The following is an 18394-nucleotide window of genomic DNA, read 5'->3' as shown; positions in this document are numbered from 1 at the left end:
AGATGTTTTTCTTAGTTCCATACAGTCCTGGGCAATTCAAATTAATTCAACAAACTTAAATCATGTGCCTACTCTTCATAAGATGCTGATAGGCTATAGGATGGTATTGGCCAAAATGCGGTCCACAGACCACTTGCATGAGAACCACCAGGGTGGGGTTCAAAATGCAGAGTCCCAATCTCCACCCTGACTTCACTGACTTTCTCAGAGATACTGCATTGTAAAGGAAATTTCCTAGTGATGGTCATGTACATTAAAGTTTAAGACTCATAAAAGCCTTTGATCACTGGGACTGGGAATATATTTTATCTGCTTTGGGTCTCCATACTATAAAGAATAGAATATTGCAGCAGAGAAGTGAGTTGCAGGGTGGAACGGCCCTAATGTACTATGGAGTCCACAGCCCAGTCGTTGGAGCGGTCTTCCAGGGGGTGCTGGCAGAGAATGGGGAGCAGCATGGGATGTCTAGGATCTGTGATGTGGGATCAGAAAGGAGGCTCACTGGCCTCCAGACTCAGTCAGACTGGGAGGACCAAACCTTTTGAGAACACAGAGGATTGCCCACAGGCATGTGGACACCCCCCATGCAAACACATTTCTTTTAAAGCAGTTGCAGCTATCACGTTGGCCAAAAAGTCCAATTAGTTTTTTCTGTAAAATAAAAGACACATTTTTTGTTTTCACCAACCACTTTATTGATTTGGATATTTTGAATATGTTGGCTGTCTCCCGCATAGTAGAACATTGCTTGTTCTCGATTAATGTCTCAGTTTGATCGCTATCAACTTCGCCTGGCCTACCTGACCTTGGAGCATTGTCCAGTGAGGAACTCCAACATGAAACTCCATGAACCACTTCTGACACATTCAGTCAGTCACAGCGGTGTCTCCATATGCTGTACAAATCCTTTCTTGAATTTTAGTTGCATTTTTACCTTTCTTGAAATAATAAAGCATGATAGCTGAAAATGCATATTTTCTTCCATCTTCAATATTAAAATGGCTACACAAAAAGTCACCAATTTTGATAAGTTTTTAAATGAACACTGATATGACAGCTGTCACAATACAGTCCAACAAAATTGTTTTGAGTAAAGTTAAAAGTGCCATCTTACAAAAACATGAATTTTTTGGCCAACCCAATAACTTAAAACATCATGCACCTTACTGCTTAATACCTTACTGCATAGTTACTAAGATCATTCTTACAGAACCACAGTGTAATGACCAAAATCTGAAAATTTAGCATGCATACAGTACTCTTATCTAATCCACATTAGCCCATATTTCAACTGTGCTTTTCCAATAATGTCCTATTCAGCAATTTTTTTCTGCTCCACAAAAACCCAGTGCAAGAGATAGTTTGTGCCATGTATGGCATTTGCTAGTGGCACCTCTTCTGTACTGGGATCTCCCTCCCATTTTCTTCAAGCAGTATTTCTCCTGCTTCTTCTTCTTCTAAATATTCTTTGTTTGATTCCTGAAGCCAAAAAGTGTGTCACTGCTTCTCAGTTCAACTCTGCTAGCCCATGAGACAGCATTAAAACTGACTTAAAACACATCTCTCAAAACACGAGTCATGAGTGAGTGCTATCTCATTAGATTCTCATTATACTCTATTATCATCTCAAACTTCTACATCATTTTATTTTATGGGTAGAATGAGAGTAAAGAGGCCACCAGTGACAAAAGCTATCGTTATCAGATGGATTTCAGCTAAATTTTATCTATGTTTTAATGAAGAGATAACCTTGTTTTTAAACTGTTTCAGAAAATTTATATGGTTTCATTTTATCAAGCCAGCATAACAGTTAGCCAACCTCACTTAAAAACATGAATATAAAAATTCTAAATAAAATATCAGCCATTAGAGTTCAGGAGTGTATCAACCAAATGAAATATTTGACCAACTAAGATTAAAATAAATTTTACAGGAGGTTCAAAATTTTTTTAATTTATCAGTATCACTGTGACAACAAAATAAAGAAGAAAAATGTGATCCTATCAGTAGATGCTGCAAAAGCATTTGAGGCAGTTCAGCTGTCATTCCCAAGATAAGAACTCTAAGTAAAATAAGAAAGAAAGAAGCCAAATAACAATGCAGATTCTTTATAAAATACCAGTTGTCATAAATGGTAAAATTCTAAAACTGTTTTATTTAAAATAAGAAATTAGTCAGAGATGCCTGCCTTTACTATATAATTCAGCATTGTTTTGTGATTTTCAGCAACTGCTGAGAAAATTAAATAACTATTGAAAATACTAGAAAAAAAAGATTAACTATTTCTGTTCTTATACAAATAGTCACACACAATAGCCATGTAAATATGTTCATGTATAATTGTATATCTAGAAAACACAAAAGAAACTAGTAAAGAAATAGTGGAATTATTAGAGAACTCGATAGGGTGACCAGATTCATTATAAATATATAAAAATATTAAAAATCAATAGCTTTTTTTTCACTCAAGCAGTGAGCACTTAGAAATGCAAAGGAAGTAATAATTCTTTCAAAAGAGCAATTAAAATTATACTTTGCCTAGGAACAGTATTTATAGTACTTATATGGAAAAAAAATTTTTTTAATATATGGAACAAGATTTGAACAAATGGAAATATACTCTTCTTATTTGGGAAGACTTAGTATCATAAAAGAAGCAGGCCCTCTAAAATTAATATATAAATTTTTATGTGATTCCAAATAAATTCACAGTAGGTGACTGAGGGTGAAAGAGGGTGAGTTGCATAAAATGATATTAAAGTATAAGTGGAATTAACAACTACCTGGGAATAAATATGCAAAGCATATTCAAAAAGGCTAATCATAAAGGTAGACTTATCTTTGCTAAACATTAAACTATACTATAAAGCCACTGTAAATAAATCTGTGTGACTTTAACATAGAATTAAACGAATAAGCCAGAGAATCTAGAACAAGATCCCAGTTCTAGATCCTAGGTCTATAATATGTGAGAATTTCATAACTGTATATGAGTTGGTATTTCAGTTTAGTGGGAAAGTTTGGATTAATTAGTTGTTTTTTCACAACTAGTTCTTTATTTGAAAAAGTAAAAGAAAATTGGGCTCTAATCTTAAACCACATAGTAAATAAATTCCAGATATATTAAGACTTAAATGTGAAAAATATAGCTGTAAGAATTCTGAAAAAAATCCTGAAAACTTCCATAACACAATCAGACAGTCTGAAGCTATTCTTGACCATATAAAAACTAAAAGCTTTGATGTGGCAAAAGAAGCCATAAAGAAAGCAAGTAGGCAAAGAATACACTTAGTTAAAATTTAATATAACATAAGGACAGAGTTGATATCTATTATATTCAAAGAACTCTTAGAAAAGATGATAAAACACAAATGTAAAAATGTACAAAAGACTCGACTAGACATTTCACAGGATTCCAAATCTAAATGGTCCACAAATATATGGAAACATGCTCAAAATTACTGGTAGTTGGGGACATGTAAATTTTTTTTAAAGTTAATATCTTTAGCTTTTTAAACTAGAGAATATGAACTATAATATAACACCCATTGCTGATAGGAAGCAGGGAAAAGAATACCATTGTCCTTTGGGAAGGAAAAACATGTAACTGATTAGAACCTTTTTAAAAGGCAACCAAGCAGAATCTTGTAAAATTAAAAATACTCCTATCTTCTTACCAAGCAACCCCCACTTCGGGGAATTCATTCCATAGAAATAAAAGACAAATTATAAATGGTATGCTATATTATAGATGTTTGTTACACAATGCTTGTGAGAACAAAGACCTGGAAATGAAAACGAATGCAGGGCTGAAAAATTACGGTGCATCCATGCTATGAATTATTACGTGAGCAGGGAAACTCTGCCTTAGCATCAGACCCAGGGGACTCAGAGGGCTTCCCGTGTTGTATTATTTAGTGAGAAAAATGTTATAAAGAAAAATGTGTGTAATGTCTTATTTCTGTAAAACAAATAATGTTCCCTCCACAGTATATATGTGTGTGAGGTATGCAGTAAGCAGGGTGAAAAATGCCAGAAGGCCCCCTAGGTTGGCAGCCTTGTGGTGAAGGGTGGGGGAGGATTTGAAGTGGGTAGAAGGAGACAGGCAAGTGAAAAGGGAAAAGAAAATGTAAGAGCCGTGTTAACAGCAGACAAGTATGCCCCACAGTAAGGGCGAGTTTATGTGCTCAGAGTGTGCAGGGCTGCTGAGATGTTTGTTCCCAGTGCCTTCACCTCGTCAGTGAACAGATAATTCTGTTATTGTGAGGGGAATGAGGGCAACCGCTCTCGATCTTTTGCTCCTGGAAATCTGCAGAGCACTGCAATCCCAGGACTGCTTCTCCTTCTGCGTCCGGGTGAGGGAGGGAGCCTGCAAGCTGCGCCGGCCTTCCTCCACCACATTACCCGTGGCCTTCTCCCCACAGACTGGGGAGAAGCTTATTTCCCGGGCCCCCCATAACTGGCCTGCATTCAGAGTTCCCTTAGAGATAGCATCCAGTTCCCATGGGCTGGAGAATTTGCTGGGTCTGTGGGTGTGAATTTGCTTGATGCGGATGCTAAGAAGTGAGTGACCCAGCCAGTCTCTGTGACCCATTTGCCCAGAACCACAGGGGAGAATGACCCACAGGGCTGCCGCACCTCCTGGCCTGAAATGATGTGTTTATTCCAAGCCTCCTCGTCAGCCTCTGGCTTTGTCCCTCTGAAACACAGACATGAGCACTTCACTCCCCCCTAGACCACACAGGTAAAAGTCTTAGAAAGCACCACCTGCCCAAGAACTTACTGGCACAGGAGGTTGTTCGGTCACCATCCAAGCCTTGTCTTGCACTGGGTCCCCAGCCAGCCACCATCCTGGGTGTCCTAGATGTCTCCCCCAAATGTGCCATGTGCATTCATGTCTCCAAGCTTGGGGGGGGCATCATCTTATGAGAACGCTTCCCTCTGCCCCCCTCTTACCCTCGTCTCTTATCCTGCCAAATCCCACAGGTACAGTGCCTCACAGTTCACATGCTCTTTGGGCCAACAGTTCTTTCTCGACGCTCCCTCTCCTTCCCCAGTCTTCCCCATGAGTGATTTTGCAGAGCACTGTGTTTTGTATGTTTATTTATTTGCCCCTTGCCAGCTGCCCTGTCTCCGCCTCTGCAGTAGGCAGAGTTCCTAGAGGTCAGGGACCTGCTTCTTTTCCTTCTTTTTTCTTCTGTTTTTACATCTCTGTATTCCTGGGGCTTATCATCCTATCTGGCCCATAATTCATCCCCAATAAATGTCTGTCACATGGATAAATGAAGTACATTGTGCTTCCTGAAATTGGAGCACAAAATCGGGATGGGAAGTTACGAAACTGCTTCTGCCGGCAGGAGCAGAAACACAGCAGCACTTCACAAAGCTCAGGGGGTGCAATTCTCAGTCACCACTCATTGCACCAAGAAAGGTAGCTGTTCACTTAACAATATTTCTTGGCTAATCAAATGTATTGTTGTTTTGAGTGTCGCATGTATTCATTTTATGCTGATGAAGTAACAGTTAAAAATGGTCTTTTGTTTATTTTCCTTGTTTGGAGAGTGTCTGGGGAGCCGTGAATCACCGGCGCTCAGGTTTGGGCTTGTCTGAGAGTGAAGTCGTCATTCCCCTGAGAACTGAACCCTTTGAGCCTGTGAGTCAGAAAGGCCTCCGTTAATGGCTCGCTGTTCTCTACACAGATTTTCACTGCGTTGCCGCCCTTCACCCTGGGAATCTTTGAGAGGTCTTGCACTCAGGAGAGCATGCTCAGGTTTCCTCAGCTCTACAAAATCACCCAGAATGCTGAAGGCTTCAACACGAAGGTAAACAGAACGTTATGGCAGAGTTGTCACCTGAAAATGGCGATGACTTTTTGTCCTTTCATTCTCATTTTCTGCCTGTGCGATGGGCTGAATGAAGTTTTAGAGAAAGTATTTAAATGGGGTAAGGCCAGGAGCCTTCTCCTAGTAGAGCAAGTCCAATGAATTTGAGGTGCCACGTCAGTCAGGAAGTTGCCATGTTACACGTGGTCCTTCTTTCCATTCTTCTACGTCCATTCCTTCCCTCTCTGTATGTGCTCCCGACTTTGGTGTGGCCAGCAGCACCCATGGCACCAGGTCCTTTAGGATGAGCCGTGAGACACACCCTTTAGCCGTCCATAAAGCCCTGCACTGAGGCCGGGTGGAGATGCCTAACGACCCTCTTGCTGCCATTGCTTGCTTTTTCATTTAATGGAAAATGTTACTTTAGCCAGTGAAAAAAATTGGCCAGATGTGAACACAGAAATTAAGTCTGTCATGGGTATTATTTTTCAGGCTGGAGAATCAGAAAAGAAAGCGCATCTAGACAGGGTATAGGCGATCTGGACACGAGTCAAGCAGACGCTGGGTTAGGTGTTAGAGAGACTGGCGGCCATGATGGCAGAGGGGGTCTCACGCCACCTGCCAGCCACAGTTAAGAGCGGCTAAACAGTCGCTGCCACTGGCCAGGAGGGAAGGGTGTGCCTGGCTTGGCGGAAGAGGCAGAGAAGTGAACACACCTACGTCGCCATGTTTCTGGCAGGTTTTCGTGCAGGAGAGGATTAGGAAGTTTAAACAGAGATCCATTGCCCAGGTCAGTTACAATACTGGATGCTGGTTGTATATATACGTGATTTGCTCAGGCCACCAGTGGGGCTCAGTGAGGAAGAAGTGTGAGATCCTCAGTAAAAGAACAAATGCCTGAAGACATCATCTGAAGCCAGGTGTTACCAATAGCGCTCCTTCAGAGCCACCTTATTTGGGGGCATGTCCAAGACTGGAAAAAAAGGGGAAAGGGATTCTGTTGGTTCTGGCATGTTCCATACACAGGAGACTTGGATGATTAATTATATCGGTCCTTGTTGACCTTGATTCTGTCAGTCGGACATATCTATCAGTGGCCTATGTATTCTGCATTATTTGCGTGAATCAAATCTGTTTTTTAGGGTGTGAATTCAAAGTCTGCGTAGGGCACAAAATAAGTAGAGAATACATCCATCCAAGGCAGCAAAGCTAAGAACAACCCGAGACGTATTGGAAGATCGGGGGTGGGGGGAGGGGGGTACAGAAGTCAGAGGGAAAGTAAACATTTAAAATGGGAAAATCTCTTTGTCTTATATAATTTTTCATTATTTTCTTTAGTCTTTCCACTAGGTAAGATCAAACATATGACAACTCCCAGATCAATTTGTAGATTTTAAAGTAAATTTAGTCTAGATTTAGTAGTTCTATCATCTCAGTGGTTAAAAACATGATGGAAATGTACTTATGAAACCATAATTTAGGAGAAACAAAACTTTGCATTCTTTCGTTTGACCTTTCAAATGTTAAGATAAAGAGAATTTTTAAAGGTGCAAGATATTAACTAAAATTCTAAAAATTAAAAAGTTCAATGGGATGGATTTTAAGGAATAAAATGCTGGGTAAGAACTCACATATTAAATGTTTTTACTGCTTTCAGAAAGCACACGGTTTCAGTCTCTTATTAACAAATTTGAGCAAATAACCTTTTTTTGGATGATTCTGGTGCCTTTGTAAAATTTTGGTGTCTTTCTTAGGATTCTAAAAAAAACAGCTCATAATTCATTTTTCAGATGTGGATGGATTGTATATTGGTCTACGTACATGTGAATATATATTTAGGTCTTTGTATTAAATAGTGGTATCTGGAGATCGTCCAGTCATTTGTACGTAAAAAACGAGGAAATCATTTGGGTTCTTTCTGTTTGTTTGTTTGCTTTAACTTCAAGAAGAATATGCCCCTTCTGGGGCTGTGCAGCACACTGCCGGCATCCTGCACAATGAGGCGTTTGTTGAGTTACACGGAGGTCGAGAGTGTGGGCAGTTCCTGACTCCCTCGGTTTGTTTTCCCTTAGGTTTTCTGGGGTCACTGCATCAACGCCTTGGTCCACTCCCTCATCCTCTTCTGGTTTCCCATGAAAGCGCTGGAGCATGGTAACGGCTTCATGATTTCAACTGTCAGCAAGTAGCTTTTGCAGTCCCTCTGGTGCCAGTTGTTCGCAATTTTTCCCCTGGTTCTGCAGACCTAGAGATCACAAGAACAAATTTGAGAAGAAAAACATACCTAAAATCTAACGAGAGCTAGTCACAGGTTTATAGCTTGTAGGTTTCATCCACGCTGGCTCTGAAAACCCATTTTCTTTCCAGTTGCCTGGAGAGTTTAAATACTAAGAATCCTAAGCCTGATTTTTAATAACTGTTTGAGTCAAGGATCTTGAAGGAAAGCACTGTACTGTAATGAAACATCGATGCCTCTTGTCCGTGAGTTTGAAATTTTCTGTTAATCACTTGAGCTTTCATTTTGTAAGCTATGCATACCTCAAGCAGAATAACTCAAAGGGTGTAAGAGTTTAATCTTAACCTAGTTTTCTGAAAAAGTCTCCTCTTTTTGACCAATGCTTTTCAAACAAACTCCTAAAGTTCGTCTAAGGACTCTCTCTCCCGACTGCTGTGTCCTCCCCGCAGCCAGAAGACGTTTGAGAGAAGTCGTTGCCTCCGCACTTGGGCACACTTCTCAGACATCCAAAATGTCGCCTCTCACAGACATGAAGCGTTTAGTCTCAGAAAACAAAAATGTATCACAAGAATGCTACTCTTTCATCCCTCTCAAATTGTAATAATTCCCCTGGGAAAAATTACTCCAAATGTTGACTAGACAAGGCCTTTGATTGTTCAGAGACCCCAAGATAAAGTTTCCAAGCCCCTTTGTCTCTGTGTCAATGTGTTTTGTGCTTCAAACAGAAATGACTCATCTTCAGTGATATTAACCTATTAAATCCTGACAGACGAAATGCATGCACTGCCAGTTTGTTATACACTGCGACCTAGCCTTTCCATTTCCTCAGACCTCCTTGTCCTCTGAGGGTCCCTAATTCTCTAGATCAGAAAATAAAATTTTCTGCTTCTAGCCCCACTCTCCAAAAGGCCTTTCTAGTCGAATCATTTTTGTTTAACTCTAAAGCCTTCCTGTGATTCATCTTTACTCATAATGAATTTAATTTGTCTTGAAATGATTTTGTGAGGGCTTACAAATATAAGAGTGTTGAATATGGTTTGTTTTAGTAGCACTGACGATTTGGTGGTAGAAGCAGCCGTCATTTTTACCAGGGCCAGCTGGCGATGGGAGCAATATGTCTGTGAGCATAAGAACAACTTTTGCCATTGTTCTTTTATCCCCAGGCCCGGCCTTTTATACTTAGGAAAAGACAGTAAAGAGTGTGAATTGACCACAGGTACTACATTCAGACCCCCGCCTTTATTGTATAGACGTTATATTCTGTTCCTCAGTCCAAGGAGCTTGTCTTTGGACTCCGAGAAGTGTAACATGATGGCCATTCACTTACCTGCTTCAGGAGGAACTAATGTGTCCCCACTCTGAAAGAGAGACAGTGGTTTTCTAGTCCTGGAGCTGATTATGTGGTATGAGATTGTGGCTGGTAGTTCACGGTAGAATTGCTGTCGTTCACTAGATTTCATTATGTAAATCCACGCATTTACCCTGTGATATATGTTTAAAACAGGAGAGAGTCCTGACTGTTACTAATTTATCTAATGTGTCACCAAGTGAATTTCAAGTTACCCTCTGCCACCTTTATTTCTATCCCTCAGATTTGGCAATTTGTCTGGCAGTCAGCCAATAGGGTGATTTTTTTCTTGCTTCTATTATCATCATCATTACTGATAATTATATTTATTAAAGCTTCAGCTTTTTAAAGAAAAAAACCTCTATGTTGTAAACAATAACCTATTGAGTGAGATAGTTTAAGGTGAAATAAGTTGCAAATATTGTGCATTTGGCATAGAACAAAAGAAGGCCATTTGTGTTCTTGTTCATTAGTTAATTTCCTGTAACAAATTGAATGTATTAGAATTAATTACTAAATTCTCACTATTAGTACATTTCAAAATGATGACATCGGTGCCCACTAACCTTATCAAATCATATAATATTTATGTCCAAGACATTGTAATAGACTCTAAGGGTGTTAGGAATACAGACTGATGTGGGTCAGACCTTCAAAGAGTTTGTAGTCTGAGGAGGGAGATTAGATTCACATGGGGATAATTCCAGCACAACAGAGAAAAGAACTGTCATAAGTAAAATACAGATAAAGTGCTATCAGATTCAGAGGGTTGAGAGAGAGATAACCTTTCATTTGGAATTATTGGCTTCTTAGAAGAGATGACAAATAGGCTTAGCCTGGAAGTCCAGGTAGGACTGAGATGTGTGTGTAGGAAGGGAGGGAGGAATTAGGGCAGCAGTGGACAAACTGTAAGAAGCTCATCCCTTCAATGGCGGAAGGTAATGAAAAGTCTGAGGAAGTTGGCACAAGCTGGATTGCAGAGGGCTTTGGATGTGAGGGCAAGAAATTGGGACTTAATTTTTTTAGGAATTGAAGAGTCCATATGGAATTTAGACCAAGGAGAGTGTTATCAGAGCAATTTGGGAAAATGAATCTATTGTGTGAATTGCCATCTAAAAGAATGTATTCACCACCCTCCCCCCAAAGAAGCATAGAAGCACGGCACCAATTGGAGACAACATGGGGCACTTTGAAAACATGGGGGACCCTGAGCTAACCCATTGCCTTTTCGTCCTCACTCTCCCTCCAGTCCCCTGTCCTTCAAACACTACACTCAGAGCGTAAAGGAGTTTTGCTTGATTAGGGGCCAAGGCCTCCAGAGCAGCTTCCTTTTAATGTCTCGTACTACGTGGAGTATGTCACAAAGATGGTGAATTTTACCAGAAATTCTCTCTTCACTTCTATGGGGAGAGTATTAGGTACATATCGGTGCTGTTCACTTGGCCACATAATTGTTGGGAAGTATTTCTGGGAAGGTGTGAGCACGTTGTTCATTCCTTAGAAAGCTCCCAAGAATTTTGCTTTGCTTATTTTTGCATGGTTTTGGATGGACTTTACAAAGCACTCCTTCCCTGATGGAGTTTGTGATGATTCATTTCAAGTTTCAAAATAAATTTTTCCACTCAAGCAGTTCAGTAAATCAGATTTCTTCCAACCATCACAACTTCATGCCGACTCCCATGGCCCGCCTGCAGCTCCTACCCTTTGATCTGAAGAGTGAATCTAGTTTAAAACCAGAGATGTCACCTTTGCAGGCACCAAAATTCATCAGGAGCCTTGGTTTTAGGCCACACTCAGGTTTTCCACTAGTGTGTTCAGTCTGCATAGTTGAGCAGTCCTCCTTGAAGTGGAATGTGGTTATTGGCAAAAGAATATAAAATCAGTTTTTATTTTTAAAAAATTCAGATTTTTTCTGATGAAATCTAAGAGTTAGGTGATGGGAGACTACTGAATAGTTACCAGCAGGAAAAAAAAATTGTTCTCACTTGCTCACCTCCACACCCTGGGAAACATCCCCACCCACTTATAGAAGAAAAAACACCATTTGAATACTTATTGGACTGGCACTAATTAAGCAACAAGGTCTTTCAACATTTTGGAAGAAAGCTTTTTTACACTTTTTAATACATGTGCTACTGGAAGATTTAAGCATGTTTTATAAACTGAAGTAATAATACACACGTGTGAAATGAAACATAGTGTACTTGTCTCTGTGGCATTGTTGGGTCATTTTAGCTTGAGCTATATATGACCTATACCAGTTACTGTAAATTTGGCTATTTTATATCATGTAAATCTTGGTGATTTACATTGTTTCACATCAAGCACAGTTTGGGCAAGGCCACCATTGCTCTCTAAAATTGCACCTTCTTAGATTCAATTATTCATTTACTGAAAAGAAGAGAGAATGACTGTGTTCTCTGTGCCAGGTTTCTGTATAAACAGGAGCGTACGTAACAGGCACGTTCCCTGCCCTCACGGAGCTTACACCTAGGGAAGGCAAGACCGAACAAAGAGGATTAAATAGTACAAAAGAGGAAGGTCAAGGTCAAATGGATGTCTTCCAAAGAAAGCTAACCTAGTGCTGTTTCAGTTTCAAGCCTTTCTTCCTGGAGGACGTGACAAGAGAACTGAAGGATGAGGAGGAGCGAGCTGGGGAAGGACTAGGGAGAAAAGGGCCGAGACTGTGATTCCAAGTGCAGAGGGCATGTGTGGGTGGAGCAGGGGAAGCACAGTGGGGACACTCGGATTTTGCCTTGAGACGTCAAGGGTGGAAACAAGAAGATCAGACCTCCCCACGCTTTTGGAGACGTTTGAGTTTTGTAGTATGAGTTTAATGGAAGCCATCGAGAGGTTATAAGCAGAGAGCCATATATCCGATTCATTTTAATGCAGCCACACTGGTGAGGATGACCGTGGGAGTCCACGTGGTTGGCTGTTGCCTGGTCTAGTGTATTAACAATGGCGGTGGAGGGACACACACAGATTAAAGGGCTGCTTCGGGGGGAGAGCTGGAAGAATTCAATATTGCATTCATTAATACTTCCCTGATCTGTCTGATTACACTATGTCCTAACCCCTTTAAAAAAAAGGGCTATTGCAGTCACAAAGTTTACTAGCAAAAAACTATATTTTCAAGTCAGGTACATGAAACAATAAGTTGACATTCTGTTCCTTTTTAAAAGTCACTATGTACAGAACTTAAAAGTTCTAAAATAAAAAAAGATTCAGAGATGGACATTAAGTGCTAACTGGGACCAAAAGGGGGAATAGTAAGTCCATGTGGCCTCTGCCATGTGGAAAACGTGCTGAAAGGCCAGGGTAGCGTGGAGGACACCCACCAAATCCTGCCGCACATGAATGAAGTGGGTGGGACGTGCTGACTAAAAACTAGAAAGGCAGAATGCTCTAGGAGCTTTCAGATTTATACAAATGAGACTACAGCTTATAAATCTGAGTAACTAGTATAATACACTTAAAATAAGACCAGGTTTCCAAATTTTTTTTTTTAATCTGTTTTGGTTTGTCTTAAACACAGGTACTGGTAGATACAGCTCTAGTGACATCCTGCTGTTTGAAAACACAAATGGGCCGGAAGGGCCATTGTTTCCATTGGTGAAATATTTCTTATGTTTCAGTGTCTCTTTCAATAAACCGTACCTTACATGTATTTTAAAGAGTTGGGTTTGGTGTAAGGTTGTAAGAAGTGTGATCCAGAGTTCCCAGAGTCCACTCTTATAACTTTATCAGGATGCTGAATCAAGGTATATTAGCCTGGATGGGAATAGCTGCTACAACAAACAATACCCAGATCTCAGGGACTTAGCCAAGTCAAGGCTTATGTCTTCACCACACAATGGAGGACCACATTGTTCATACGTACTGACCATATTTTCTCATTTCCTGTATTTTTGATGCTCTGACATTTGGGGCCTTGATCCTGAAGAGACTGTGCCACCAGACTAGCCAGTTCCTAGAGAGGGCAAATGACTGCCTTGTAAGATGCAAAGCAGCCAACCTAGAACCCACATCCCCACCCAGCTCCTTTATCGAATCCCCACATATCACACCAGTACCCCCTGACCTAGACCCTGACAACTAGGGACAGCCCTATCACCCGGAGCCTGCTGAAATCATTTAAACTACTCAGTGCTAAGCTAACACAGCACACCTACCCTGCCTTGTCCATTCCCTCCCATGAAAACCCCAATAAAGCCTCTGGGCCATGCTCTCCCCTCTGCTTCCTTGACCAGCCCTGGTGCTTCCCCATGTGGCCCCGCATGACATCCTGTGCCTCCTATTCCTGGGGGCCTATAAGTATATACTTCTTCCTTTGTGACAATCATTTCCATGTGTGTGTGTGTGTGTTACTGTGCCTCAGTGAAACAAAGCCTGGGTCCATTTCAGTACAATGGGGCTTCATTTAGTACATGGCCCCTGAGTTTACTCTTGGCCTTGACACTGTGAGGGGAGAGCATCAGGAGCAGAGAGCTTGTCCTTAGCCGTCTCTGGTAGGAAGTGATCCATCGCAACAAGTTGTCTTAGGGCCTCAACTCAGGACCAGGGGCTGGGGGGTGTTATTTAGCTGGGCAACTGAGAAAAAGTGGGGTCTGTGGCCTCAGGAGGCCTTACAAGTTGGCTGTTTCCAACCTTTTAAAAATCCATTTTTAGAAAACAAAAGTGAAAAAATAAAGGATTGAAATTCGAGTTTCATATTCATCGGAAATGGCCTTAGAAAGGAGGAAATCTAGCAAAAGGCTTATATAACCAGGAACTTAACCCAACATTGGTTATGAATGTAATTATAATCACTAACACTTGAATAAACTCTACCTTTTATATACTCTTTCCAATCTTTTTTTACTACTCTTTACTGAGAAAGGAAAAAATAAATTTTCTCTCATGAAAACATAGTGTTGGAAGCCGAAAACCTACTTTCAATTATACTTCAGGCAGTGCAGGCGTTTGAAGGGAATGAGTTCTAAGAGTTTGTAAATTTGTTATATGCAACTTGGAATACATTTTCACTCTTGAGATTAATCTAAGAGTAGCTGGTTGGCATTCGGCTGGTCTGAACCTGTGACCCTGGTGATATTTTGGAATTGGGGCTGTCCAAACGAGTGCTTCGAAAAGTTCTTGAAGCAAAAGGGCAGGAGAAGGAAAAACTCGGCTTCTGCTCTCCAACCCAAATTCTTGGCAGGACCCTCGATGTCAAGGGGACGGTGCCACCTCCACCTTACTTCTCCCCACTGAGTCACGTGGGCACAAGATGCCTGTGATTTTTAGTGCATGTGTCCCATGGATTCTTACTGCATTCAAAACACACCTCCAAATTCACGCCATCTGTTTTCTTAATTATTAAATCCTGTCTTCTCTGACTGTACTGTGCTATGCTATAACGTTGTCTTCAAATTTTGCTTTTTGTCAAGAGCCATTTCTGAGTGGATTTTTGTGGTTTCATTGGGTAATGATGTAATGTTTTTAATGAGCATTTAATTGAAATGGCATCTTTATAAAATGTCATCAGCCTAGCCCTTGATCATTCCATCTGTTAGGAAAATGAGCCATACTTTTCTTACAAACTGTGGGCTTTTCCACAATTATTTTTAAAGAAGTCTTTGCAGGCAGTTTTTGAGGCCATCACTGCTGATGTGGAAGCCCACATGGTTTTTCCCCAGTTGTCCACAACAGTCTGTTTTAGGGACTGTTTCCAAACCTCATCTGGCTAATCCTACATTATGTTGGTCCCTGGGTCCAACCAGATTTTGCAAATAATGTAAGTTCGTAGGAATGGCTTAAGCACTGCTATGGGTCAGTGGATCCTGAAGTCGTTGCATTATAAGGACCTCTTAAGTGAACGCACTGCTATAGGTAACACCCTCCTCTCTCACTGCAGCCCTCATCTGGGTGAATCTGGTCCTGGATTTGCAAAAGGCTGACTGGTCTCAGATTGTTCAGTTAAATGCAAACTGTTCTGATGCAACAGGGGGGTTACTTCTTACCTCTCCCCTGGCTGGTGGCCTTTGCATGCGAATAATGAGTTTGGGTCAGGCTGGTTAAGGTAAGAAAACAAAGGTTTGGTAAGATCACAGCTCCCCACATGCACTTTTGATGGATCTCATTTGTAGGGACACTTTTAGAGCCTTGCAAGACTTGGCCCCTGCTGACCTCACAGGTCTGCCACCTGCTACCTCAGCCCCACTCCCACCTGGGTGCTCCTCGTCCTGTTGGGGCAGGGCCAGAGGCAGGCTGGAGTCCCCTCCAGGCCTCTGTGCAGGCCGTTTTCCTTTTTGGCCTGAATGACCCTTTAACCTCTCACTTCCTCCCAGATAGCCTTCTATCCCAGCCCACGGGGCTCTGTGTGAAGTAATGCTCTCTCCTGCACTTACACAGGTGCAGTTGGATAAGGTTCTGAAGGCTGGCTTTGGGGACCCAACCACTCACCTTGGTTTGAGTGTTACTGTTTCCCTATCAAAGAAAAATCACTTGAGATTTTGAATATCTGACTAAAATTCAAACCGCCAAATGACAGAAAAGATGTTTTGCTCACTGGAGTGCTGAAATCGCCACAGTACTGTTAAAGAGTAAGCAAAGTGGGAAGAAATAATTTGGCAGCAACAAGCTTTAGAAATAAACCTGGACAATGGAAGTATGGTTCTCCAGCTGGGGGTTACCAGCAAGCTGCAGCTCATTAATGCATTCACCCACAAATGATTTCATAGGACTTCCGATCTCTCCTTCAGGGGTATGTTTTTGGCAAGTTTTAACAAGGAATGATGCCCGCAGGGATTCGCCTCTAAAACAGTTGAAATATAACCTGTAAGAGAACAATCCACTCCATGGGAATTTCCCCGACAGGGTGTGCAGAGCGATAACTTGTGACTTGTATAGAAGACACTGTCTTTTCAGAGGCACTTGGCATGTCCTAGAATCTCAAGTTGATTTGGGAGTTTCTCCTCCAAGGAATAAATTATTTCCAGATGGTATTAGTTTTGACTGGGGCAGGAGATACTCTTTCATAAGCAGAAAACTAAAATGTAATGGTGAGTTATCCTTCTGAGATGATGAACCAAAATGTTAGGTTAATCCAATCTTCGTTCACTAACAGTAACCTTAAGTATATTCAAATAACCTCACGTGTGAACATTTTATTTAATTCCCGTAGCATTTTACTATCACAACAAGTTTAGAAATGAATACATTAAAGAACTCTAGGATCTGCAGTTGGAAAATGCCCTTGATTCACACACCTATCTCTTCCATCTGTGTCAAACTGCTTCAGTGTTTGGTGGTCTTAGGGGTCTCCATGGAGGTGCTCTCCTCCTAAGTGAGCTCTCAATCCTGGAGGTAATCAGAGAGCTTGCCACCTTTCAGAGGCCACCAACATTGTGAGCAGCATCACTTTGTCCCGAAGCCTCACACTGTCTCTCTGCGGGGCGTGTGAGCAGTTAGGCCGCAGTACACTCTGTCCTCTTTTGGGGACACTCCACTCTCTGAGTAGACAGAAGGGGGCTCCCTTCACAGGTTGGACACCCTCACTTCAGAGTGCATTCTCTGTTCTCATTGTGGATGCTTTTTTCTTTTTCATCTAATGCTGTGGTTCTCAGTCTGGGATTTTGCCCCTGGGAAATGTGACAGTGTCTGGAGACATTTTTGGTCTTCATAGCTAAGGAGTGGGTACTACTGGCATCTGACGGGTTGCGGTTAGGGGTGCTGCCCAACACCCTACAATGCACAGGACAGTGTCCCTGAAACAAAGAATTTTCTAGAAAAATGTCAGTATTGCCAAGGAGGTTGAGAAACTCTAGACTAATGAAGCACCCTCTAATTCAGGGTGAAAGTCCTGGTCTCAGTGAGTTCCAGCTGCTCCCCAGACTTGTGGGCTGTATATATTTCCTCATGTGGTTCAGGATTTATATCATGTGAACCTAATTTTCTGTTCACCTGAATGCTCTCCTAGAGAGTTCCTGCCCACTAGGTGTTGGTATTTCAAAGGAGTACTTTCTATTCTAATTATTTTCCCCTTGGAGTTGTCTTGTTTAATTTGGGGGGGTTCCATTTTTCTAGCTCAATTAATGAAAACAATTATTTACCAATTTTATAGTTTCTTACTGTGTGATCTTTGGCATGTTATTTAACTTCTCATCACTACCCCAGTTTCCACATCCGAAATATGCAGATAATAATACTATCTCACATGGTCCTTAGTTTATTATAGGAGTATTGTATATGTCAGTGTTGTATACTAGAATATTATATATTAGGTTACATATTGGTAAGTGTGATATATTAGAGTTTTACACACATTAGATGTGCTACTACATGTCAAGTGCTTAGAACAGTACCTGTCATATAATGAGTAACTATGTTATCTCTTTTGAATGTGGAATTTCTTATGTCTAGCAATTTTCTGCTTATTGTGTGTATATTCATAAAATATGAAACACATTAGAAGCCCTTCCTATTAGGCAAATGCTTTGTATATTTATTCCCTTGCAGTACACAAATAAACTAACATTTGAAATATTAGTATTAAGATGAAATTTAAAAAGCTGTCACATCACAACTGTGAACTTTTATTTTAACTGTGTCTCCCACCCTTCTAACCCTTCCATCTGATCTTAGTTTTCTCTGGGCCCCAGTGAAGCTTAATGTGGGCAGAACTGGGGGCACTCGGGTTATCGCTCTTCTCAACTAAAATGCCTGTCGTCCTCCATTCATGAGCACTAAGATGAGACTCAGACTAGGAGATACAGCCTAAGCCAAATTGAACAGGAGGAAGGTCCTAAACTCGTGTCTAGGTCATCTCTCAGTCCCTGGTCAGGGCACACATGACAGACAACCAATCAGGGCTTTCTCTCACATCAATGTTTCTCTCTCCCTTTCCTCTCAGTTCCTCTCTCTAAAAGCAATGGGAAAAAAAAATGTCTGCAGAGGAAGATAAAAAGAAAAATAAGTAAATGAATAAAAAAAAAGAGAGAGCAGAAATAG

General features: G+C 41.1%; 1 protein-coding gene across 2 annotated transcripts in view; it reads left to right on the top strand.

Annotated features, from left to right (window-relative positions):
* The window catches only part of ATP8A2 (ATPase phospholipid transporting 8A2), a 580506-nt gene that overhangs the window by 425784 nt on the left and 136328 nt on the right, over positions 1-18394 (top strand). For both annotated transcript variants that reach the window (XM_053672924.1, XM_053672925.1), the window contains exons 29-30: positions 5700-5822; positions 7895-7973. In XM_053672924.1, coding sequence (XP_053528899.1) covers positions 5700-5822; positions 7895-7973 — 202 coding nt within the window. The remainder of the gene's footprint in view (positions 1-5699; positions 5823-7894; positions 7974-18394) is intronic.

Source organism: Artibeus jamaicensis, unplaced genomic scaffold (assembly GCF_021234435.1).
Source record: "Artibeus jamaicensis isolate MK-2021 breed Jamaican fruit bat unplaced genomic scaffold, CSHL_Jam_final contig_793, whole genome shotgun sequence".
Taxonomy (NCBI): Eukaryota; Metazoa; Chordata; class Mammalia; order Chiroptera; family Phyllostomidae; genus Artibeus; species Artibeus jamaicensis.
The sequence above is the reverse complement of the archived record's forward strand: the minus strand, read 5'-3'. Positions and strand labels throughout refer to the sequence as shown.